Source organism: Papaver somniferum, unplaced genomic scaffold (genome assembly GCF_003573695.1).
Source record: "Papaver somniferum cultivar HN1 unplaced genomic scaffold, ASM357369v1 unplaced-scaffold_15, whole genome shotgun sequence".
NCBI lineage: Eukaryota > Viridiplantae > Streptophyta > Magnoliopsida > Ranunculales > Papaveraceae > Papaver > Papaver somniferum.
The window spans coordinates 4,883,839-4,911,684 of record NW_020624376.1 but is presented as its reverse complement, the minus strand read 5'-3'; the positions used below and the strand labels follow the sequence as shown (position 1 = coordinate 4,911,684).

The window sequence follows — 27,846 nt, the reverse complement described above, 5'->3', positions numbered from 1 at the left end:
AAGTGCTACCTCGTCAGTGTTGTCCTTTTTCTTTAGTGTCGGCACGTAAAGAACCAGACTACGGCGTTAATTTGGAATCGTCGCCAATGATATGATGATAATTGATTAGACAATGATTTTCCTTTTAAATTTACTTTTCAATAGTTGTAATTGCTGCTCCAGTACGAAAGTTTGTTATTGGTCATGCTCTCCTGTTTGGTTATCCCATCCGTCGAAGCAGATCCGGAGCCCTTTCAAGGCCTTTACTTGTTAAAAGAAACAAAAAAAGGCACGTCAAGAACACATTTGCCTCCCTATCTTTTTCTCTGGTTTTTATCAATTAGATGGCATGTCATTTTCCCGTCAATTACCAATCTTTACACCATTATTTATATGCTCGTTGATGATTGTGTGAAGTATATATATTTATCTTTATTTTTTAATAATTCGTTTTAGGCACACAAATTTCCTGTTAAAAAACAATGATTAAAATGCCACATAGAAAAATGCACGAGCGTTGCAGTCTTACACCATAAAGAACATTCACCCTAGAAAAGTTCAGTTTTGTGCTTATTTTTCTAAAGAGTGCTGATTTGATTTTAGTCTGATTGGTTAAGTAGTTAACAACCAGTCCTACTACTACTACAGGAAAGTGGTCCGCCTATGAAGTGAAAACAAATGCTTAGAAAAAATGCACGAACGTTGAAGTCTTACACTATAAAGAGCATTCACCCTAGAACAGTTCAGTTTTGTGCTTATTTTTCTAAAGAGTGTTGATTTGATTTTAGTCTGATCGGTAAAGTAATTAACAACCAGTCCTACTACTACTACAGGAAAGTGGTCCGCCGATGAAGTGAAAACAGATGCTTAGAGCTTTAAATCAGCACTCTAAAGAAAGGTACTCCGAGTCTCCAATAGATGCTTAACAAAAAAACACCGACATAATTAATGAAACTGAATTTTATTGATAAGTTGTTATCATAACTGAGACCACAAACTTCACTCCTTTGTGTAGAGGAGATAGTTTGTAATACAAGAAATACAAAAATAACCTTAGGCTAACTACTATGGTGTCTTGAATCTTGATTTAAGAGACAAAAATCGTGGCCTATTCCCGTGATCCAACTTATCATTCAAGGGTTTGTTGGAGAGAGAAGTTAAATCAAGTTTGTAGCGTCAAACCATTGGGTGCAAAAAAAAAAATCACTTTTTGCGTACAATATTTGGACGCATCAAATATAAGCCATCAGATTTAATTTAATAAATTAAAATCTAATGGCTCATTTATTTGTACCCAGTGGTTGGGCACATCAATCTTGAACCATCATATTTAACTTTATGGAGTTAAAATCTTACGGCTCATCAATTTTTGCCCAATGGTTGGGCAAAATATGCGGCTAATTGTTGAGCACAATACTTGAATCACCATAATAGATAGTAGTTGATTCAATCTGACGTGGCAGTCAAGTTGAATCCTTATTCAACCTTCCATAGTGGTTAGCCTTACAATCAGTTGATGCAAAAGCGAAAAGATAAGAAGTAAAACATTTTTACTTTAACATTCCCCTTCAAACTGGAGCAGTGGGCACACAGTGCATCAGGTTGGAATTTAAAGCGGACGAGCGACGAGGTGAGACCATTTGTGAGAATATCCATGTAGGATCAGAATTTCGCAATGAAAATATTTTAGCGAAATTATCAGTGACACAGTACAACAACGTCGCAGAACAATTTCAGAAATGATAAAATAAATGACGTCAGCTAAGATCACGAGAAAGATATGATAATCCTGGGATAATTAGAGAGTTTGCTAAATTAACATCTGTAAGGTTGCGAGAATGTCGCAAGCCATACCCGAAAATAAGGGACAGATTAGCTGTCATCCACTATGTATTTCCTTATAAATAGTCGTTCGAATTGTAAAGAGGGGAGAGATCTTTTTTGAGTAAGAAACAAGTAAATAGGAGAGAGAAAGTCTAGAACAGAGATCATTCTTTATTTCTTTATATTTTCTTGTAAGAATATTCAAAGATTGTTCAATAAAATAAAGAGTTTAAACCTAAAATGAGTTGATTAATAATGAAATCATACGAGGGGTGTAGTGTAGGATTTCCTGCAATTACATAATGGCGCTAGAAACAGGGACGAGTTGAAGATTATTCTAGAAAAAGCTAAAGATTGATATTGAGATTTGTGAAAATTTAAAGTGATTGATTAAGAATTTTTCATAATTTCTTGCAATACTGTTAACATTGAAGAAATGGCTAGAAGAAGAAATACATCCGAACAACCGACTACTATTAGAAGAAGCAAAAGAATTGCCGGAAGAGAAAGAAGTGAAATGGGAGAATCTATTAGAATGAGAAATAATAGAGAAAATCAAATTCAACAAACACTAGTTCAAGAGAGGAATACAGATTATGACAGGGTGAGCATACACACTTGGCGGTCAAATTCAGCAGAAGAAATAAAAGAAGAGCAACAGAACAGAAATTATAGACAGGAAAACAGAAATCAAGAAGCAGATGAAGGAATAATTCATGGAGGTGAGGAAATTGGAGCGTTAGAAACGTTGAGACGAAGAATACATGAAGAAAGAAGAGCTGAAGCAGAAGAGCGTGCAAATTTAACAAGGCAAAATCACGAATTAAGGATGGAGAATATAAGACTACAGAATAGAAGATCGAGAAGTATTACAAAATCATATTCAAGATCGACTAGAAGAGAAATGAGGCGAAATTCACCCACAACCAATGCTGGAAATAATATTCAAGAAGAAATATCAAATCCTAATGAAGAATATCGCGAAAACAGAGAAAGAATTGATGATCATTACGTTCCACAAAATGAAACTTTTGATGATGGGCAAATTGGAGGAAATCAAGAGAACGGGCAAAATCAGGGACAAAATAACCAAGATGGCGAAGGAAATCAATAGGAAGGAAGAATAATTTTACATGTGAGAGAAAATCAAAGAAATCAACAGACAATTGAAGAACAAATTGAAAGACATTATGCTGAACAAGCACGTTTAATCTTCCAACTTGAAAGATTGAGAGCGGAAATGGAATAACAAGAGCTTCAGGAGATAATTCCCCAGAACAATCATGGCAATCGAGAAAGAAGACGTACACAAAACCGGAATAACGATAACCTCAATGAGGAGTATGATAGAGTAAAAAGAATGTCTGAAAGACAGCGAATTGAATTGATAAGAAATGAACAAAATTATGGAGGGGAAAATGAAAGACATCATAATTTGCGAATTCAGGATAGAGATGAGGAAGAGAATCGCGTAAATAAACAAATCTTGAAAGAATTAGAAGAAATGAGAGGAATGCTAAATAACAAAGGAGAAGTAGGTAGAAGACAATTGGATGAAGCAATAGAAGAAGCTGTGAAAACTCCATTTACAAGGGAAGTACAATTAGGAGGAATACCACCGAAATGCAATTTGCCCGCATTAACCGGCATTTTTGATGGAACAACTTGTGCAATTCAGCACATTAAAGCCTATGTGAGGTGCATATTACAATGGGAAAATCATGATGCGGTATTAATGCTAGCTCAGAATAGAATCTGAGATGTTACGAAGGAAAGAGATGTTACGAAACTGAGATAGAATCTTGCGAAGGAAGATCAAACAAGAAGGAAAACTTGCGACACAAAATCAAAGATGTACAAAGAAGTGAGAGGTTGATGGTGGACACAATCGAAAGGAAAGGAGAAGAGATGTTGCGAAATTAATGCTAGCTCAGAATAAAAATGATGAACATACCACTACCAAAGAAGCAGTAGCAGAAAATAATAAAGAAGTAGAGGATGGCAAAGGTAATTCTCAAAAATAAATTTGATTGAACAACAAAATTGAGATTGCGAAATTCAGATATAATATAATGATTTGCGAGACTTTCACAGAGATAATGAATTTTACAGAAACTAATCAGAGAAGAATGACAAAAGAGAAAGAGGCGAACCTTTATGACGTACACCCTAGTTCGCGAATACAATTTCGCAAGAGGCAAATGTAAGACCTAAAGTACGTCATATAAGGGGGTACCTGTTGCATGGCTCAGGGAAAGGCTACACCACCCCCGGAACCTGAGTCATGGAGATTTGGGGTCAATAAAACCCATCCGGGAGAGGCACCTTGGATTCTCAGCTTAAGCATATGACTTAGGTTGGGCGACTAAGGTAATAAGGACTCTCCCAAGGAGTGCAGAATCTGATCAAGGCGTCGAGGTACACGATTGAGTCAAGAGTGCCGGGGGCGTTTGAAGCGTCCTTGCCATTCTTGACAAGTCTTGGCTTATACTGCACTCGGCCTGAAGAAAACCCCACTTAGGGTGCAGTCTCGTAGCCATAAGCACTATAGGTAAAAGGGATAAGAGGCTGCGAAAACAACTGGTTGTTGTTAAGACTAGATGGGAGGAGCTAACCTTGTATGGTAGAAGTACGCCTCCTTGAAGGGGCAACCAGGGGGAAGATAAAGGCGGCACCCTCCATTAGGGAGCTGATAAGTGTCTTAAGACGCAAATGTCATGAGGCTTTTTATTCGCAAGGATATTAAGGATTGTCATATTTGTGCAACAATCCTGAAGGGGCAATAATACAAAAGAAAAGGATAAGACGAGATCAATGGGTTTTCGCATGAAAGTGCGAAGACGTCCTGCGATTTCGTCGCAAGACGACAATGTCATGGGGCTTTATTTTCGAAAGAATATTTAGGCCTGTCATATTGTCGCAACATTCCTGAAGAGGCCATAATATAAAAGAAAAAGTTAAGGCAAGATCAATGGGTTTTTGCATGAAAGTGCAAGGACGTCCAACGATTTTGCCGCAATAACAAGAGGTGGCATAATAAGACCTTTAATTAGGAAGGAAAAATAATACCACACATGAATGAGATTTTGAAAAGAAACCAAATTCACTTCGCACAATATTCCGAAGTTATACAATAAGATTTTTTTTTATGAAATCTCTCATTTGGATTCAAATAACAGAGGCAAGTATGGGAATGTATGAAATTAGAAAATGTTATTTGCTCCCATATGATAGATTTACTCAAAGATTCAAGAATTAATGATTATATTGATTAACTGTATTGCAAAGAAGAATTGTTTTAATTAATGCAGGTCAAAATGAAAGAAACACAAATATACAGAAAGAAGAAATAAATGTACAAGTATTACAAAGAATCAAAGAAAGAAATGAAGACTACTTCTTGGTTAATCCTTCATTATCTTCATTAGACTTATTCCTTCTTCGTCTGCGTCAGAATCTTCATCACCATCAGAACTTCCATACTATCAGATTCTCATCGTCAGCTTCGCTATCAGAGATAATCAAACTGGGAGTATTCTGTGGGATTTCTTCTAAAAGACAAGGATAATCAGAATGTGGGATATTATGATCATCACAAACCATTTGGATAGTTTGATTGCGAAAATGCATAGTCATTTAAAATTCGCAACAGTGATCTTGATTTGATTCAATCTAGAATACTTGTCGTTGCGAGAAGAAAGATTCTTTGCGAGTTCCTCCTTTTCAGCTCGAGTTCCTCAATCTTTTCACGATATCTATTTTCAGAATCTGCGAGCAAAAGACAATCAATTATTAACTTGATGAGAATTCATAAAACAAAAAATTAGTAAAGAAGAGCAGTTAGTAACCTTCTCTGTCAGAAATCATATCTCTAATCAAGGTGTATGCTCAACTTGAGACTAACATTTACACCTAAGTCTTTTCTAGCATCATCTAAGATTTTCGCAGCCCAAACAAATTCATCCTCACTACTTATAAGAAGACGAGAACGAATTTGATTTTCCCTTTCGCAGAGTTCGATATTCTTGCGGTTAGCTTCATCTCGTTCAAGTTGAACTTCAAGAAGAGCCTCTTGGAATCTCGCCAGCCTTGGCACCTTGATCAGAGATGCGATCCTTATCATCTATGAGACCACTAATTTTGGTTCTTAACTCATTGGTTTTCTTTAGAATCAAGAAGGAGACGCTTAAATCGTTGGCTAAGCCTAAACTAGATCTATGATCAAATTCTAAGAGGCGAAATTTAGATCTAAGATCATTTATAGAAAGAGAAGAAATTCTATCATTTGAGAAGCTATTTAAGGAATTGTTAAGACTCTCAAGAAGGGTATCATTATCCAAGGCATTAGGAAATGAACGAAGAAGGGTAGATTCATCAGAAAGACCATAAATGTCTGCAAAAAGGATCGTTTAAATAAGATAAAATAACAGGATGAATGAATAAAGAGAAAAGAGAAAGGTAACATACCGTAAAGCTGATTATTAGATTGCTGAAGACTAGAAATTTTGTTCTTATACGAGGAAGAATCAATTTCTAATTGTCTATTTTTCTCGCGAAGACCTTTAACTTCAGCTTCTAATTCTTCATTCTTTTTGCGAAATTGAAGATTCTTCTTTTCAAGATTTTCACGTCTTCTCTCTAGATCTTAGGCAACAGCAAAAGAAGCTTTTCCATCCTGCGAAAAAATATAAAAAATATTAATATAGAAAGAAATTTTGAATTATAACAATGAAGAACTAAAAGGATAAAAATATACCAGACTATTGAGAGAATACAAAAAATCGGGAGTCACTGATCTAGAAACTCCACGAAGAGAGCTATCACCATCCAGTAAAGGAACATCGCAAAGGGTAGCGAGAGCTTTGCAGGTATCTGCGAATTGGCTATCTCCCATTCCTTGTAGAGAATCAGAAAGAGGCCAGATAACTTAGCCATAGAAGATTCAGGTGGGGAATCTTCACTTGCAGCAATATCATCGTTGTCCTCATCACCCTTATCACTTTCAGAATTTTAGTGAGGAGGAATATTTGAAGGGGAAGAAGAACGAACTTTCCTTTTCTTTGGAGGAGGACCAGTTGATTTTTCCTTGCGAAGAGCACCTTTCCCTTTATCACCAATCTTCGCAACATCAGCAGATTCTTCTACTTCAACAATAATCTTCACACACAGATAGAAATAAGAAATGGAAGCATGGAAGTAACAGTACTATTTAAAATCATAAGATAAAATTTCTTACCTCATCTGTGTATGAGAGAAGAGCTAACAGAGTACTAGATTTCCCAGTCCTGTTATAACCATCCTTCAGTTTTTGGATCTGCGGAATGTCGCAAGAGTTAGCGAACAGAATAGTAAAAATCGATAAGCAGCGAGATTCGCAGGAAGAATATTTGACCCAAAAATGTAGGTTCCTTTTAGCATTAAAGGAAAAACACACCATTTATCATCTTTGGATTGGCGAGGAGTTGTGTTTTTACAGAATGCCAATCAATATCTTGCATAAGAACTTTGGCTTCATCAATGTTATCTTTCCTTTTTAAGCGAATACCCCAGCGAGTATTCTCTTTCTTCATGGAGATAAGTTCATAGTTCTCAAAGAAATTCGCTATTGTATACTTCTCAGCAACTATCTTTAGGTTTGCGAATTTAGGATCCCTAAGTTCTTTGGAGTATAGAGATCCTCTACCAGCACCACGATTAGCGAACTCTAGCATCAGACGGATGCAGTCCCCACTCAGTTGGAAGATGGCTCGCGAAAATCCCGAATTAGCGAGAATTTCATAAAATAAAGGAAGATCTGGGTTATAAAGAGGAATAGGAAGACCTGCGAGAATCTGACCTAGCGAAATTATGATTTATTGATCATCACAATATTGATCAGAGAAAAGATTGACAGAAAGAATTGATTTGGCATTCTCACCAGGTATGGTGGAGAGTATGAAACCTTCATCAGCAAGATCTTTTTGGACATCTTGTAAATTATTCTCATATTTATGACCACTTGGATCCATGTTTGAATATAGAGTATGGGAATGTATGTAAAGTAAAAGGATTGAATGAAGAAAAAATTACAGCAGCATAATTTGCAGAAGAATAACAGAGTTGCAGAGATGAGAGAATAAAAATAGAAGAGAAAGTAAAAAGAAAAGTGGAAAAAGGGGGTAAGAAGAGTATATAAAGGAGATTTTTTACTCGAAGAAATAAACACCATTAAGACGAAAAGACGTGAGCGGTTGAAAAACAGCATTTACAGAAGACGTGTCAAGAAATAAATGGAAGAGAGAGTACGTGTGATAAATATAGAATATGAAAAGATGAACAGTTGCCGCATTTCTCACATCATTCTCTACTTTGCAGAGAAGATATGAGAAGAGGCAAGATGTAGGATCAGAATCTCGCAATGACAATATTTCAGCGAAATTGTCAGTAACACAGTACAACAGCGTCGCAGAACAATTTCAGAAATGATAAAATAAATGACGTCAGCTAAGATCACGAGAAATATATGATAACCCTGCGAAAATTAGAGAGTTTGCGAAATTAACATCTGTAAGGTTGCGAGAATGTCGCAAGCCATACCCGAAAATAAGGGACAGATTAGCTGTCATCCACTATGTATTTCCTTATAAATAGTCGTTTAAATTGTAAAGAGAGGAGAGATCTTTTTTGAGTAAGAAACAAGTAAATAGGAGAGAAAAAGTATAGAAAAGAGATCATTCTTGATTTCTTTATCTTTTCTTGTAAGAATATTCAAAGATTGTTCAATAAAATAAAGAGTTTAAACCTAAAATGAGTTGATTAATAATGGAATCATACGAGGGGTGTAGTGTTGGATTTCCTGCAACTACAATCCGCAAGCTGAGCAGAAGAAGGAACAAACTCAACATCAATATCACCTACAACTAGAAGTTCTCGGGAAGAATGAAAGTCAACTTCAATGTGTTTTGTTCTCACGTGAAAGACATGGTTGTTGAAAACATAAGGAGCAACAATATGGTCACTGTAAAATTGAAAAATATTTATAAGAGTGATTTCTAGCTCCTAAAGTAGTTGAAACAACCACATTACTTCTGAGGAGAGTAAACTGAAAAATTTATACCCGGCTTCAATTGAAGATCTAGCAATAGTTGGTTGCTTTTTAGAGACCAACTGATGATTGGTGAGCCTAAGAGGATGCAATAACCTGATGTGGAACGACGAGTGTCGGGACAACCGGCCCAATCAGAATCTGAGTAACCACTAATGGATGTGATGTCACCAGCAGAGATAGTAATGCCTTATCCAATGATACCTTTGAGATACCATAAAATTTGTCTGACTACTAGCATATGAGAGTCCCTAGGAGCTTGCATGAACTGCGAGACACTATTTACAGCAAATTAAAGTTGATATCTAAACTGGTTAACTTATGGTATTGGGAAGCCCCAACAATGCTGCGATATTGGAGAGGATCAGGTAACAAAACATCATCAAGAACAGAGATTTTTTTGTCAGTGGTTATGGGTGTGCTGCAAGGTTTACTATCGAGCATATTAGCTTTAGATAGCAAATCTAAAGTGTACTTTTACTGAGTCAGAATTGCTGAATGTGGAGGGGGTACTCAAGTCAGCTCCAATCCTAAGAAATTGATGAAGATCACCTAAATCCTTCATTGGAAAAGCTACACTCAGTTTCGAAATTAGTGAAGCAATGAAAGTATCAGAGTTGCCTATAAGGATGATATCATCAACATAAATAAGTGTAAGCACTGTAGTTATAGAAGAATTATAAATAAACATATATTGATATGTTGCAGCTTTAACAAAACCTTGTTGTGAGATAAAACCACTAAATTTCCCATACCAAGCACGGAGAGCTTGCTTAAGACCATATAAGGATTTCTTGAGTAGACAAACATGATTCGTCTTTGCTTGATCAACAAACTCTTGAGGTTGGTTCATGTATGCTGTTTCAGAAAGAGCATCATGGAGAAAAGCATTGGAAACATCCAATTTTGAAAATCTAGTGCTTAGATAATGCAACAACAAGAACAACTCGTATGGTAATGGACTTAACAACGAGACTAAATATTTCATTGTAATCAATTACATCTTGTTGAAGAAAATCATGAGCTATCAGACGAGCTTTGTACCTATCCATACTTCCATCGGTCTTTAGTTTAATTTTATAGACCCATTTTGATCCTAAAACATTTATACCGGGTTCAAGAGCAACAAGAGTCCATGTGTTATTTTCTTGCAGTATATTGAATTCATGTTGCATAAAAGTATTCCATATTCCATTCTTAATGGAAAATCTGTAAGTTTTTGGTTCGGTGGAAATTGTGTGTCTAAGAATAGCGCAAAATGCATGAGGAATAGTGAAATGAGTTACAAAATCTGGTAAGTATTTTGGTTTAACAATACCATCTTTGGGTCTTGTCATCATTGGATGAGTAATTGTAACTTCAGGTAGGTGAATCGGCTCATAAAAAATTTTAGTAGAGATAGCAGGTGGTTCTAGATAGGATGGTGATGACGAGGTTGTTTGAGGAATATAAAGAGTAATAGTATAAGGTGTAAAAGATGAAGTAGGACAAGTACAACATGGGAAAATAGCCTCATCAAACACAATATTGCTTGAGATGTAGACTTCCTTTGAAGTATTATTATAGCACCAATAGCCATTGTGACTAGTGATGTATCCAATAAATGCACACCTTGAAGACTTAATACTTAGCTTGTCTTTTCTGTAATCAGCAAGAAATGGGTAATTGGTGCAACCAAATACTTTAAGTAAAGAGTAATATGATGCTTTTGAGAAAATAAGTTCAAAAGGAATGATAAAGTTAAGTAACTTAGTTGGTGTTCAGTTGATTAGGTAGGGCGGAAGTAAGGAATAAATCAAACCAGAAAGACTTTGGCAGGCAAGCTTGCATGGAGATGGTGTTGCCCATTTCAGTTTTATGTTTGTGCTTCCTCACATCCAGTCCATTCTGTTGAGGTGTGTTAGGAAAGAGATAGCAATAGTAATACCACATTCATCAAGATATTCCCTTAACTTTCCCTTGACAAGATCAAAAGCATCATCTGTATGAAACACCTTAATTTTTAAAGACAGAAGGTTTTCATTCATAGTCTTGAAATGCCTAAAGAAAGCTACATATTATGTTTTGTTCTTCATAAGGTATACCTAATGGAAAGGTCGAATGAAGTCATCAAAAAAGAGAATATAATTCAAGTGTTGGCCCCATACATCACAGTGAATCAAAGTAAGTGGTGAAGTAGCATTTCTATCTGACGTTTGAATGGTAGCTGCTTACTCTTACCAAGCTGACAAGGATGACCAAAAGAGTCAAATTCATAATGTACCAATGTGATTTGATTTGTATCTCTGATTTTGTGGATAATCTTATAAGCTGAATGTCCAAAACGCTTGTGCCAAATATGTGAAGAAGCTGCAACTGAGACAAGAAATGTAGGTGGTTGTGGTGATGAACAAGTAATAGGTTATAAATTGTTGGTTTTAAGATCTTCAACTAACACTTGATCAATAGAAATGTCTTTAATTTCATAACCCCATGGTGAGAATGTAATAGGACAATAATGTTCAACTGTAAACTGTCCCGGTAAAGCTTTCTTTGAATATTAGGGACATAACATGCATTTGACAGAGCAAAAGATGATTTGGAAAATGAAGCCCAACCATCAAGGTAATAGGAAAAAAGTTTCCATTACCAACCTTTACTTTAGTGGACCTACTGTAATTGAGGTGTTAATAAGAAGTGTAGGTCATTGATATGTTTTGTAAAGTACCTAAATCAGGTACCCAATCAGGTGTTGCATTCACTTAAATGCAAACATTAGATTGAGGTTTAAAAGATGTAGATGGTGGTAATTTGGGTTGATAGGAATATCTGGATGGTGTACACCAATATTTTCATTTACTGGTAGAATGCACGATTTATTTACAAATTTGACATTCCATAAAAGCATAATCAGTAAATAAATATAAGGGTTTGTCAGACCTAGTGAATTGAGAACTAGAACCCGGACTGGAAGTCTTTTTAGCAAAAATAAATAAATAGATTAAGTAAGACCGAAAACAACTTTAATTTGGAGATCTTGATTCTTCAACCATTGTTCATCCTTTATGAGTCTAGATTTGAGAGAAACAAAAGATAATTCAGTATCAAGATTTTGAGTAGCAACAATAAAATCACGATACTCTCGACCAAACCTTGTAGATATTGCATATTAATATCACTCTCAGAGACAGTTTCATTTATAGCAGCTAGAGCATCTGTAAAAACATTATTGTATTATCTACGTATACTGTAAAGATAATTCGTTAGACATAAACTCTCTACGTATACTGTAAAGCTGATTTTCGAGCATGGATTAGCGTATAAGTGATTCTGAAAGGTAGTAGCAAGATAAGACCAAACCTTAGCAGCAGTGTGTCGTACAAGAACATCAGTTGTAATGGGTGGAGAAAAAAGTAGCATTTGAACAGCTAATTACAAATCAACCCCACTTGAGACATTTAAAGTAAGAAGGATTAGTAAAAGTATTATCTCCATCAACAATAGTTTCTGCAGGAGCATGTAGAAAACCATCAAGATATCCAAAATTTATATATTGATCAAAATCGAAGACATCTGAGACCTGCAGAATATGTAGTTAGTATAATGTAGTTTAATACATATAAAGTGAAAAATATTTGTGAAAGGTAAGGTGGTGGTGACTTCACAATGAACAGGTGGTGGCGGCACGCCTTTGGAGTGTAGGAGAAGCAGATTGGTAGAAGTTGTATTAAAATTTGGGTAAAATTTAATGAAGTGTTTATAAGAGTTAGGGTAACGATGGAAGCAAAATTGAGGAAAAAAGATAACATTACATTTGGGAAACCCTGAAAAATCATATCCCTAGAAAATCTGATACCAAGACAGATATAATGAAACAGAATTTTATTGATAGATTGTTGTCATAACTGAGACCACAAACTTCATTCTTTGGAGATAGTTTGTAATACAATAAATATAAAGATAACCTTACAATTAGTTGACACAAAAGTGAAAAGATAGATAGTAAAACTTTTTTACTCTAACAAACACATTGCAAATTATTAGTGTTTTAAACTGTAGGAATTACTGTTTAATTCAGTTTTTCATGACCCAGTTAATGGACTAGATTATTTACTCGCTAGTCCAAAAACTTTGTGGAGATTATAAAGTGTGTTTTCTAAATGCCTAAAACACCCTTCCAGATCTAATTAGTATCAACACATGTAAATGTTACTAGTAGTATGTTACTACATACTAGTAGTATCGATATGGTGATACTACATATTAATATGTACTATACTAGTAGTAACAAAAATATGTTACTAGTAAATTAGGTAACTACTTTACTAGTATACTAGTAAAGTAAACTAGTTTACTAGTAGTAACTAGTATACTAGTATATTAGTAGTAACTAGTAGTAATATGTAGTATCAATATGTAGTAACTAGTATACTAGTATACTACTAATAGTAATATGTAGTAGTAATATGTTGTATCAATATGTAGTAACTAGTATGTAGTAACTAGTAGTAATATGTAGTATCAATATGTAGTTACTAGTATACTAGTAGTAACTAGTACTTTACTATTAGTAACATATGTAGTATAACATAACAATATTAATATGTAATGATATGTAATATAAATACATAACATAACAGTATTTATTTATATGCAGTACATAACATGTTGATACTACATATTGATATGTAATATGTAGTATCAATATGTTGACACTACATATTGATATGTAGTATCAATATATAACATAACAGTATTTATTTATATGTAGTCATAACATATTGATACTACAAGTAACATACTACTAGTAACATATGTATCAATATGTAGTAACATATTACTAGTAACATATGTAGTATGTAGTAATATATGTAGTAACATACATAGTGTTATATGTTAGGGTTAGTAGAGTAATTTTCCTCTTTTCAAAACTTTTTTGGACTAACGAGTGAATATATTTTTCCCCTGGACTAGCCATTAACCCGGGTCGGATATAGTGGACTAAACAAAGTTCTCTTTTAAATTAGCTTAATCAAGGTTTTAAACTAGTTTAATTAGATATAAAATGGGGCTCCATAACTCCGCACACCGTGTGATAATTTGACCAAAATATTAATCAAAAACTTAATGGAGAAAACAGCTCCACATTTGATAGTTATTAGTACAGTGCATCTACACCCCGTTGGACCCAACAATACTTTCCCCCAAAAGCAGTCTCAAGACAAACATCTCGTTTTAAGCAAGAGGACTAAAGACCAAACCATTCAACTGCCGACTTTAATTTTTGCAACACTATCTTGATAAGCGCATATCTACTGTGACGCATATGTCACATGTGCTCTTTTAATCTGGAGGACACCAATATCTTGAATTTTGCTAGCCTGTATCTCTAAAGTGTTAGTTAGTTGTCCTTGACCTACTCAACTAGTATTCGTTTCTTTAAGCAACAAAAACATGTTTTATTTGAAAAGTGCAACCACTTACCTATATAAAAAGGCAACCAAAACATTTTAAATATAGAGCATAAACTTCATACCACTTAAAACAACAGCATCATCAGAAGAAGAATATCAGAAAGATTATTTTTTTTGAGTTTTAAATTACATTTCTAGAAGGTGGATAGATTGCAATATCGAATCAATCATGTCAAGTTCATCGGCAAAAGAGATGATGAAATCAAAGAGTTTCTCCCAAACGTGTGATTTACTGAGCGAATATATGAAAGGGAATAAAGGTGGTTTTGGTCCACCAGCCATTAATCTATCATCTTCGGCACCGGCATCTTCAGTGGGCATTTCATCGTCGACATACAACAACGAAGTTAAGTTGATGGGATTATTTCCTCAACAACATGCTTCTTTAGGTGCAACACCAAACACAATGGAAACAAAGAATAAGCCGGAATCTCCTCAAATGACAATATTTTACGGCGGAAAGATAATGGTTTTGGATAATTTAACGGCAGACAATGCAAAACAAGTTCTGGGTTTTGCTGAGAATTTCTCAGGCTCATACATTGTGAGTACTCGAGAAACTGCGGGAAATAGTGTCGTCCCTGTGAACAACATTTTGATTCGCAAGGATTTATTGCCTCCAAGCCATCAACAGCGACAACAACAACAACAGAGACCCATTCCCATTGCTTCCGGTAGTTCTTCATCATCTCTATATATAAATGCATCTGATGTACCCGCAGCTAAAAATCTTTCACTACAAAGATTTTTGGCGAAAAGAAAAGAGAGGATTAGCGCAAGAGCACCATATCAAGTTAAGGCTTCATCTTCGACCCCCAAGGATAGTCATAAAGAGATGGACGAAAGCAAGACATGGCTCGGTTTAGGTCCCAAATCTACATCTCAAATGGAGATATAGGGACCGCTGTAGTTATAGTATCACGTCTGCATCCATCAATTGGTCTACAAAATCAAGTGCCACTTTATTTTAATTTTAATTTTAAGTTTTGATAGAAAGTGAAGGTTATATAATAGAACAGAAGAAAACACTAGAGTTGCAAAATCTACATGTACAACTTTTGCTTGTACACTGTTTTTCATTTTTTTTTTATGTAGCGGGGTCTAATCTTTTCGAGGAGATTCAACCATTTAGACCGACCCCAGTGCTGATCCAACTGCCATCCTCAAAATATTGTAAAAAGAAAACGTGAAGAATCGGTTTAGAGAGTAGACTTTTCACTTTTGCTTAAAAGAAAATCATTTCGGCTTTGTCAACAATATGTCAAAGAATTCAGCCAAAGATGATTTCAAGATAGCCGACTCAAGAAAAACCAAATACAATGGCGCTGCAATTGGAGACCACGTCTCTAAATCTAAATCGCCACCACAAAAAAAATTAGCCATTTCTTATTAAGGATCAAAGAGATATCTCTAATGCGTTGAAGTTTCAACAAATTTCTATTGTTTATGATTATGATGTTTAGTTGGGCAATGGGCGGTACAAAACCTTCTAGCATCTCAGCAAGAATCATGAATCTTCAGAGTAATGGAATGTTTGTGTAATTGTGTTCTTCAAAATCAACAATCATGTTTGAATCCGACTCATTATATTTGAATCTGACTTAGTGTGTCAAAATTATATAATTCATTTAAGTTTAATCACAAATCTGCTTTCCAAGTTAGAAAAAAATAAGTAAAAAGTATGTTGAGAAAACAAACAGCTTGACATCTAACTCGGTCAACTCTAAGCCAAATTAAAGCCTGAAGTCAGATGCATAGTATTTGTTTTGCGACTAGTGTGTAGCTATGTAACTTCAAAAATGGACTGGGGATAATCGTTTCTACTAGTAAGTGTTTATCACCTACTTTTCGGGTGGGTGAATAACAACGTTCTTAACTGGAACTCTCTAGATTTCCACCTAATAGTTGAAATCTAGTTATTTGACTGATACGGATAACCATAGGTCCATAACGTTGCGTGTTCAACTTGATAGTCGAACCGTCTTTGCACGTTTTTTCCGTGTCGGCAGATAAACAACAACATATAACGGCTTTGGTGGAAAAGACACCGAAAGATGCAAGGTAAAAACCAATTTGAAGGTTTCCCTTTGGAAAAAGGTTGCTGTGTATGTCGACTTAATATTCATATCCTTTTCTGGCCAAATGGTTTATTCCATGTTTAGAGCTTATCAGGTTGGTTCGCTTCAGCAAGAGGCTGAGCCGGCCTATTGCATGGGGAGGCAGTTGCACTTCTATGGCATAGCTGATCAAATGAGAAATTCACAGCGTTTTCCGGTTATATCCAAACTGGCTATAAACAAAACTTCAACTTCAATTTCTCCTTGTTTAAAAACTTGTAGACTAAAGCACTTGCTTATTTAATCCCCCACAGGCCCACACTGTATTACTACAGGTCTTTATATGATCCCAATAAAATTTCAAAAAATAAATAATTAAAGCGATCCCTACTGGAAGCTTCCTTAGTTGTGTAAAGCCATCTCAATCGCTCTTTAAAAAACAAGTTACGTCACCCTACAACCTGCCTGGTAAATAGGTTGAATTTTCTTGTGGACTTTTAAATACAAAGAAGAAGAAATATTGACACTCCTAGCTTTTGAATAAATTGTATGCATGGTGCACACCAATCCCATCCTCATTGCTTACATCCGCAACACGGCCTTCATCCAGCTGCTCTACATCTTCAAAAGGCATAACTTAATCGAATCCAAGAGCAAAAAAATCGCCATGTCGGCGGTGGTGATCCTAGTAGTGTGGTGCAAGCGAGCACTATATCAGTTTTTTTGCTTTTGAAATCAAGTGGAGTTAATAATAAATATATTGCCATGTTGCTGGCTGCTAACACATGCCAATACAAAATACAATTTGAGTTGAGAAGATGGAGACAGGCATGTGTACTTGTTCATGTTCATGAACCCTGAATCATTTTTTTAAAACAAATAACACATGTCCCAATTCATGCATACAACGGATAATCAATATAAAAGGAAGGAGAAGCTTCACAGAACTTTACCAGCAAAGAAAATTCAGACAACTTTTTTTTTTCTGATCTCCACAAGGAAGGTTTCAAGAAATTGCAAAGAAATTTGGAGGTTGTTTCCGTGGTTTAACTTAATCTAATAGATTCGATCATGTCAAGCTCATCTTCACAAGAGATGATGAACTCCAAGAATTTCTCAGAGAGTTATAGTATGTTGATGAGTCAGTACTTCAAAGAAAACAAAGGTAGTTTTGGTCCAACACCCATGAATTTATCATTATCATCATCTCCAGCAGGAGCTCCGGCGATGGATCTTTCGCCATCTGGGTCTTCTAACCGGCAAGTTAACGTCATGGATTTCTTTCCTCAAAATACTGGTTTCGGTCCTAGTACTCCAAGTTCATTAGAAACGCCAAAGAAGGTCGAATGTGAAAGAGCACATCCGATGACAATATTTTACGGTGGAAAGGTGGTGGTTATTGATTATTTATCTGAAGCAAAAGCGCAAGAAGTGTTGGGTCTTGCAAAGAAGTTCTCGGTTGTTAATAATTCTACTACTCGACAACCACCGAGTAGTTTCGTTGCGCCGAATGATTTTATCAAGAAGGATGCTCCGAATGATTTCATTAAGAAGGATGCGTTGCCTCCTAGACATCATCAGCAACAAAAACAACAAACCATTAACGCTTCTGGTACGTAATTCATTTGCAAATATCTTCGTTCATTTTTTCAAATTTTGTGATGTTGTTTTCTAATTGAAATTGCTTTTGTGATAATGCAGATTTACCTATATCGAGAAATGCTTCATTACACCGGTTCTTGGCGAAGAGAAAGGATAGGATCAATTCAAGAGCCCCATATCAAGTTGGAGGTTCTTCATCTTCAGCCTCCGGCAAGGCTGATGAAGCTAAAGCAAATATTAAGGTAGAGGAAAACAAGAAGATATGGCTGGGTTTGGGTTCCCAATCTGCGCAACAGTTGGCGGATTTAGGCTTACAATTGTAGTACTCATAAAGCTCCAACTAGTTTTACTTACAAATACTTGTCCTGAAATATGGTCGTTTTTTTTCCCGGTATATTAGCAATGCACCATCGTCATCGTATAACCTTTGTGTTCTAAGTCGCGTATTTAGAATCTCCATCTTGAAATGTCAGGGATATTGGGAACAGATAACAAGGGCTGATTCATTTATTTGGGCATCTTGCTCCCAAACCTATTCGGTTTCTATGTAGATCTAATTTTGTTTAGTTCACTAGGCAAGTTCTGTCATTTTTACCTTTGATTATAAGATGTAGATATATTGTTAAGAAAGTTAATTAAGGCTTTATGATAATTATATGTATTTTTTTCTTGGGTTGAAATCCTATTATGAAATCAATATGACGTCTTCACTTGTGTGGCTTGATTACATTTTTGGCTAATATCCATCTTCTCGTCTCAAGGTAAAAAGATGATATGAATTATATCGAGAGGGCATATTTTTGCGATCAGGACTCTTCTCTATCTGTCTGGAGAATCAGGTTTCCAGTCGACGGAAATCAACTTGGGGAACTAAACCCAAATTGATGAATTCTTACCGGTTAATTAATTAAGTTAAGCAGACTAAGAACTTGTTTGTTTGCCGCTGACTCGGCGTCTGAATCTGAGTTAACCCCTGACTCGGACCGAGTCAGCAGTCGGACCGTTTGTTTTCCATTTTGAGTCAGATCTGACTCGACCTCTGACTCAGACATAACCCCTGACTCGGACTCATTTGAGTCAGGTAACAAAATACCCCTGACTCATGGGACCAAACCACTGACTCACTTATTTCCAAGTCAGATGAGTCAGATCTGACTCAAAACAAACATATCGACTCAGATCCAGATGAGTCAGGTGATTTCACTCAGATCCAGATGATTCAGATCCAGACGACTCAGATGAGTCAGGAGTAAACAAACATGGTGTAAGTCTTATTTGCAAAAATTGCATGATCTAGGCTTAACCATCATTGGATAAGGTAGAATGCAAATAGAAATTGGCATATGCAATTTTTCAATAATTTTCTTGGCACTAATTTGGTTAGCTAGATCTTTTTAAGTTCGAATCATACATGAACCTGCAATCATACACATCATAAGAAACTATTTTAAGACAAAATTCATATAATAAAAAATTTAAAAAGAAATTTTGGTATAACGTGATAACATGTTATATCCATAATTTTCGATTTGGATTTCTTAAATTGTTATGGCCACCTGCAAATAGATCAACGCATCAATGTACATAGGTGATGATGATGCAAGATAATAAGGTACTCTTAATTAATACTATGATATATCCATTAATTAAATAATGTTAAATAATTGCAATTTAAAAATGGGAAGAAGAAAATAGGAATAATTTTTTAATGTGATTAAGGGGTAAAAGATAATGATGTAGTACATTTGTCAAATTTGTACAAGTCAAAATTGTATTTTGTATTTTGTGTTAGACAAGTATGTGTAGTCAAAGACATGTGTATTTACTTTTTAGACACCCTATACTTGGTGTTAGACTTGGCTACTCTTAATCTAATTAGGTACGCTTTGGATAATTTTTCTTTTCAAAATTTCTTTTCTTCTTCCGTCTAAGAGCCTTCTCCGGTCCAAGAGCAACTGCTACGCCATGCATTTGTGTTAGTAGAGTTTTTTTTTTTTTTTTTTTTTCCACAATCGGCACGGGAATTGAATCCGCGACCTATAGGATTTTTTTTTTGACGTACAATAGAGAAATGATGATTTTTTGTTTTACCTGTTTATCATTCACACTTTTTCTATTTACCATATATCTCACAATTCTTAAAATAATTCTAGTTTTCAGTTCTTCTTTTTCCTAGTTATCACCTATAAAAGTCAAACTATATGTGACAATAACTATTATAATCCTTATTGTACCTTCTTTTTCATTAATCTCTCTTTTTATTAACAAACCATTAAAATCAAAAATTATTAACGCTAAGTCTGGATCCTGTTTAATCATAGTATACCCAAAACTCATTACTTCTTTATGTTTTCTCATTTATTTCCTTAATAAATAGACGAATTGATCGGTGGTTAATCCATAGGACATTATTATGGAGGATTCCATTATTAAAAATGTTGGAAAAATATCCAAACCTTAGATGAATCCAATATCTCGCAATATCATATTAATTCTACTGAAAACACATTGACTGGACAAGATTTGGAGACACATAAGTGATCAATATCCGATATTTGATTATTTTTTTGTTTGTTTTTTATTCTTTTGAATTTCGTTAAACTAATCCCGAATTTCTGGACGAATGAAAGGTGTTATAGTAGTCTAGATACAGATGACTATGTAAATGAATAGTAGGTTGCGTCTGAACAACTACGTGCTTTTATAAATGGTCGTTTCTGAACGACAACAATATAATATGATCCCCTAGAGTGAACGTCTTGAGTTGTTTAATTTTTTATTTTATTTTTGAACAATGTGTGAGTGATAATGGTGATTGGAGGTGGAGGTGGTGTAAAAAAAGGTGGTCAGCCAAAGATGGTGAAGAAGAACTATATTACAACTTAGGGTTCTTTTGGTCTAGTTAATCGGGTAATTTTGTTGTTAGGTGTAGATAAAAAGTCAAGAAGTGGTATTTAAGATATATGAAAGGATATATGGATGGTAATTAGGATAAATAGGGTTGGCAATTAATATGGGGACAAATAAAAAAAGTGTGGGTGGCAAATAGGTGAAACTTAGTTTTTATTTCTTCTGGGATTGATTTTTGCTTCTGGAGAAGCAAAAGCACTTCTTCTAGCGTCCAAACATGCTCTTAGATTATCTCTCCCACTACTAATAATGGTCGGGTAGATGTAGAATTTCTTAGAAATGGATTTTCTTCCTATCTCGTTTCTAACATCTTATTATGTTCAATTCATCACTGGTTTTCTCTTCTAGATTCTTTTCTTTCTTCTTGGATCTTTAAGCAATTGTCATGGCATGCATTTCTGTTCATATCTCATGAGGTTGTTTAGATACCCTCTGAGAAGTCACTTTCCGATTTCTAGAAATCAAAAAGCAAGAAATTAGTTATATAATATTTTTAAATAATTTTTAGAAACAAAAAGCTTTTTACTATTTACTTTCAATATTTTGCGATTGATTTATGTTTATGTTGAAACAAAAGAACGTTGTTTCATCTGTGTATGTCTATCAAATGAACTGTTTTAAAATTCCAGTAAAAATTTGTGATCATATCACAAAACTTCAGAGAGATTATTGGTGGAGGGAAAATGAAAAGGGTTTAAATAATAATGGGAAAAAGGGTGTGTGTTTAGAAAACTGGACCTCTATTTGTAGAAGTCTAGAAGAAGAAGGATTAGGTATAAAAATGTAAAAAATTTTAATTTAGCTATGATAGCTAGGATGGGTTGGAATCTAAATCAGAACCCGGATTCTCTTTGTGCTACAATTATGAAAGCCAAATATTATCCAAATTGGGACATCCTCCACATAAACAACAAACCTAAAAGAAATGATAGTTGGATATGGAAAGGGATGTTAAGGGGTATCAACCAAATTAAAAGGTGTTGTTTCTGGGAGCTGAGCAATAGTAGAAATATTGACATTTGGGAAGATTATTGGATACTAGAAACTGCAGCTCCTCTTCATGGAACTCAGTCTCCTCGCGAGGGGTTAAAAAAAGTCAGTGACTTGATAACCGAACAAAAAACCTGGGACCTAGACAAGCTCGTCAGATGTTTTGATAATCAAACTGTAGGAAAAATAATGAAAATTAGAATTCCTGTAGTAGAAAAAATAGACACACCAAGATGGACTCTAAACGAAAAAGGTAAGTTTTCTGTGAAATCTCTATACAGCCATTTAAATTCTAATAGTAGTGTAGAAAAAAAATGGAGTAAGATATGGAAAATGAAGACCACTCCAGCTGTTAAGAATTTCGCATGGAAGGCGGCCAACTCTATACTTCCCAATAGTATGAGAGTGGAAGCCGTCATCCCTGACATTGATACTACTTGTAAACTATGTAATGAGAATCAAGAAACGCTGACTCACTTGTTCCTACATTGTAACTTCGCTTCCCAGGTATGGATGCACTTTAATTTCGACATGGATTTCATTAGAAATGATATAGTAACTTTCCACCAATGGTTAACTAATTGTTTTGCTAACCCAGACAGAGGAGTTTATGATATTGATTGGCATGTTTTGTGCAGTATAATAATTTGGTTCATTTGGAAGGTAAGGTGTGATGTGGTCTTTAAAAAGAAAAGACAGAGCAGTATTAAAGACAGAGCAGTATTATAACTACTAACAATATAAGTAAATTCATAAATAGCTACAATACTATAAACAAAACTGGCCATAACATGATGGAAGACATTTTTTACAACTCCAGGAATGATGTAGTTCTACAGATAAATAAATATCCAAATGAGAGTGAAAAAAGAAATATGGCACTCAAAATTAACATTTCTCTGACCAGGAATGTCTCTTCTACTAAAGTTGGAATTGGTCCAATTTTGGTTGATCATACCGGTACAGTCAGAGAAACGAGAGGTCTCTTTACTGACAGTACAACCATAAAGGAGCTAGAGAGGGATGGAGCGGAAGCTGCTTTCCAATGGGCGACATGTTGGAGTGGACAAAAAAAAAATCCTTCAGAAAAGAGTGATTCGGAATCGACTCTAGTGTTGTTGGTAGGAATGTAAGCAGAAGCGCGCAGTCAAAAATACCTAATAAGTAAGGATTTTGGAAACACCCAGAAATTTGAGATAAACTTTGTGGCACAGGATGAGTGTAGATATAATTTGGACAGTAAAACTATCTTTTTTCTGTCATAAATATGAAATCAGTCGTAACTGGAATGATCATAGTCTATGGAATCACGATAGACTTACTTAAACATTCAGCAATGGAATCACGATATAATGACTTCCATAAACTACGTAACTATGTACTAAGGTTCTTCCTCTTTTGTTATATATATATATATATATAAAAGAACGTTTACTTTTATCAACCTGACATATGCTCGTAAATCATCTATCCCCACGGCTGATAAAGCAGGTTTAATGTATATGATATTTTTATTCCTTAATTACGTGGAAGTTCATAGGGTTTAAGCGGAAAAAATAATATATTGATTAATGGTTGGGTGGATGTAGAAATTATTTAGAAGTGGATTTTCCTCCTAGCTCATTTCCAACTCCTAAATATGTTCAATCCGTCTACTCGTTTCCTCTTCTAGATTGTTGCACAATCAACCATTATATAAATATATATTCTAATTGGTAGAAAAGTGCCATTAGAAAGGGAGAATTAGTACATAAGCATCACTAACATGATTGTGAACCTCGTCTCATTGAATTTTATTTTCTTTACTCAAGAAAAATGTCCCACTTCCAAAAGAAAGAATTTTTTTGGTGAAAGAGATTATATATATATGGCTTAAAAACAGTCAAAAAGAGAGGAAGGAAAAACCAACCAAACACATGTGAGTGACCAATTTATCTATCTAGCTGGTCAGTGGTGGTAGGTCTCAAATTTCAATGCTTCTTATTAAATTCCAAGGACACGAGTTACTTGTAATAAAACATATATGATCACAAGAAAAGAAAAAAAAATAGATAAGAAAAAAAAGAAAAAGACACCAACTAAGACACGGTTAGTGGGGTTCCAACCAGCATAAAAAATGTCTAGTCGATTGGTCCAATTCATAGCTGAAAATTGGAAGGAAAAAATAAAAAAGTGCTCTGGATAGACTCCTATTTTGCAGTTTAGTCTTTTAGTGTATGAACTTGTCTATGTAATAGTGTGGCATTATAAAGCAATGGGTTAGCAGGATGAGTGTAGATATAATTTTCAGCTATGAATTGGTAAAAAGACCAAAATCAATAATTCTTCGGTGAAAAAGACTTGTACATTTTGATACTGTTTAAATGGACAAAAATTAAAAAGATTATGTTCAAATGGACAAAAATATAAAAATGGCCAAGATGTAACCAGTTTCATCCTATCCATTTTCAAATATTTTTTTTATTTTTAATTTATATCAGGATGCATCCAGTTTTATCCCTGCTATTTTCTAAGTTTAAATCGCGATGAATCCAGTTTCATCCTTGTTATTTTTCTGTTTTCCATTTTACCCATACTAATTTTTACTCGTCCATTTGAACCAGGTTTTAAATTTTTTTGGCAAATGACCCATTTTCGGAATGTGATATTCTTGTCTCACCAACACCATTAGTAATAAATCGTACGAAGAACAGAACATAATGTTTCTCATTTTACTGTAGTAGTGGATTATGACAAATCGAATTGTACGTATCTTTGTTTTTTTCCTGTCTTTTTTTCTTTCTATTTTGCACTTCACTTACACGGGTTACACGGGCAAAAAAAGAAAGTAAACACCGTTTGGGCTCTTAGCTTACGATGCTAGAATTAGTAATGTATTTTACCAAATTTGTACCATCATCTAGCTGCTTCTTAGTTGGTTTTTTCTTAGTCGCATGCTTCAAAAAAAAATAAAAAAAATCTAGCTGCTTCTCATGCCAGTAATGTCTTGGTGCCAATGACTGGTCTCGCAATAATAAATGCATGGATTGTTACACGATGATCACGACACAATAGTTGTTGGTCGATGCGCTTTAATTTCTGGATGAACGAATAATTGTTCTTTCAATTGCTGTTCATGTACTCATTCCGTAACACTGTTCATGCATCATAGCAGCAAGGGGCCACCAAATCACTCATTTTAGAGACGAAAATTATGAGAATTATGCATCAAGGATGGAAAATCTAACTCCTTTAAAATCCTAAGCTTCTTAGGCTCCACGTTGAACGGTGATCCTGACCCTCAAATAGAACTGTTCCGTTTCACTTTTCCTCAAAGGAGAGAAAAAACGGTTTCTTTCCCAAAATTTTCCGAAAAAAGAACCCGAAAAAAGAAAAATACCGCTAACAACAAAACCTAATCTAATCTCGCTCTCTTCTCTCCTCTCTTATGGAACACGGCCTAAAGAGTTCTTCTTCTTCCTATTTCCTATGACAAGAAAACTTGACAAGGGTTTAATCAATAATCAACTGATGTTCTTTTGTTCCTTTCACTCCTTCTCTGTCTCTCTGTTCATACCATCTTCTATCTGTTCACTTTTCTAATTCTAAAATTAATTTTTGCCATTGGTAAACCCTAACCCTTTTATTTTGTCACTTCGTTTCTCTGAATCAATTAACCCATGTTTTGTTTTGCAGGTATAATCAATAAACCTTAACTCATGTTTTATTTTGTAGGTACAAACTTTGCTCTTGGTAATCCCTAACCCTTTTCTTTCTGTCTTTTCGTTTCTATTAATCAGTAAATCCTAACCCATGTTTAGTTTTGTTGGAGAATGATTTCTAAGTTAGTACTGATTATAATTTGTTTTATTGATTTGCTGATTATTACTTTAATCGTGCAGCTGATACTAGGTTAATGCGATTTAGGTTTTCTCCCGTAAACACATCACAATGTCAAAGGTGGGTATTTTTTATTCTTTCAAGCTGGAGTTTTTGCTGCAAATTCTGTTTTGTGATATGTAGATGTAATCTTAGGTTATGATTTTGTGGTGGAGAAGAATAATCCTTTGCAGTGTCATATCATGGGTAAATAATTTTTTTTGCCTTCTATGAAATCCTGTTTCATATTAAATCATTTTTGACTTTTTTACGGGGGTTAATAAAATTTCAGTTTTAAATTTTGGTTTGGTTTGTGTTTTTTAAACTTTAGTTTGATCCGAAGGTGGATCAGGGATAATTTTTGTTCTTGACAGCAGAAAATGACAATTGAATAGTGCAATGGGATTCAGTTGAGGTATTATATTGTGCACTTAATCATAGGTACCATGGTCCAATGAAATACCAGACTTACGTTAGAAAAGAACCAGGCTTGCCAGGAAGCTCAGGCTTTCTATTTTGCTCCATAAGGCATTTCATATGCGATTAAGATCTGTTAGACTTCGTCACAGTTTACTGAGATGGGGCTACTGGTGGGCCCGGGAAAGCGTATAAAATTGAAGCGAAATGAAACGCGGGCCTACAGTAATACCGCAAGTGCACGGTCATCGGTTATAGCTCGTGCAAGTACGGGTCGATCCACAGAGACTGGGGGTGTTTGGAGTTTCTAGCTATTTGGGCTCTAAATTGCTATTGGGCTTCTAATTGTGCTTTGGGCTTAATGGGTTTTTGTAACAATGAAATGGTTTTGGGCTCAGTGGGCTTTTGGATTGACTATGAACTTATGGGCTTTTGGTCTTTTGAATTGCACTGGGCCTGGTAACAGTGAACTGGGCCTTTGATTTTGAATTTGGGCTTGGGCTCAGTGTAGTGAACTGAGCCTTGGATCTCTAAACTTGATTCTGGACCTTTGCAAGTGCGTTGGGCTTTGAGTTCACAGTGGACTGGACTTAACCTTTTTGGGTTTCTGAGTGATTTGAACTTTTTGGTGTAAACTTGAGCTGAGCCTGTTTGAGCTAACAGTTTGGGCCTTAGCTTGAGAAGTGAACTGTGAGGAAGTAACAAAGTGAAACAATGTATGTACAAGGCCAACATGAGAAGGTATTTACAGGGCAGTGACAAGAGAGGACTGATACTGTGGACAGCATAGGCAAAGGAAGAGAGGCACAACAGCAGCAGTAGGGTAATGCAGGCTGGGCAGGGAAGCAAAGCAGGGCAGAACAAGGCAAAAAGACCTAGTGCAGCTGGAGCTAAACAAGGCAGCAGAGCACTTGGCCAAGGTAAAACATGGATATTTACAATGGCAAAAGCAAACTGCAAACAACAATGAAGATTATCAGTGAAGCAAAGACAATAACATGACAGTGTAATAAACCAAGGCCTAAGCCAAGGGCAGTGATGTGAAGAAAACAGTGAAGTAGAAATAAGAAAACAATGAAGACAAGAGGATGATCACTAGGACATTGAATCCACCATTAACCTAAGGGATATTCTAATCACATCTAAAATAATTACCAAAGTGCTAATTGTCTGATTAAAGCACAACTAGTCTAAGGGCTTAGCAACACTGAACATAAGCTGCACATGATGAAGACTCTCTCAGCTGGTTCATAGCTTCATCTAATCAGAACATGATAGACATGAAGATAAACATACATTAACAGTTGACAATGAAACAAAACATGAATTTAAACACAATAACATAACATGGGAAGCACATAACAGGGGATAAACTTAGAACATAAACATGAACAGGAGCTGATATAAAATGTAACAATCACACACTCAAATTAAATACATGTTGGAGTTCAGAACAGCTAAAATTAACAATGCATTTGAATTGAGAATCATGGAATTGAAAAGATTGAAACCCTCAAAGCTACAGTTCATGGAAAATAACACAACTAAACTATGCTACTGATGCTCTGGTTAATCCAGGCATATCAAATACAACACCCCAAAGCTTCTATTTATACCCAATTCCCCCAATTTAGGGTTTTACACAATTCCCTCAAAAATTCCCCAAAACAGT

General features: G+C 35.2%; 2 protein-coding genes across 2 annotated transcripts; both read left to right on the top strand.

The window, feature by feature from the left end:
* The first annotated feature begins 14,399 nt into the window (after window positions 1–14,399).
* LOC113335743 (protein TIFY 10a-like) lies at window positions 14,400–15,467 on the top strand. The gene has a single exon (XM_026581757.1). It carries the CDS (start codon window positions 14,510–14,512, stop codon window positions 15,236–15,238), a length of 729 nt encoding a protein of 242 aa, XP_026437542.1. The 5' UTR covers window positions 14,400–14,509; the 3' UTR covers window positions 15,239–15,467.
* A 1,541-nt stretch (window positions 15,468–17,008) lies between these two features.
* On the top strand, window positions 17,009–18,709 carry LOC113335812 (protein TIFY 10a-like). The gene is made up of 2 exons (XM_026581849.1): window positions 17,009–18,009; window positions 18,099–18,709. The coding sequence occupies exons 1-2, from the start codon at window positions 17,469–17,471 to the stop codon at window positions 18,320–18,322; spliced, it is 765 nt and encodes a 254-aa protein (XP_026437634.1). The 5' UTR covers window positions 17,009–17,468; the 3' UTR covers window positions 18,323–18,709.
* Window positions 18,710–27,846: the final 9,137 nt, after the last annotated feature.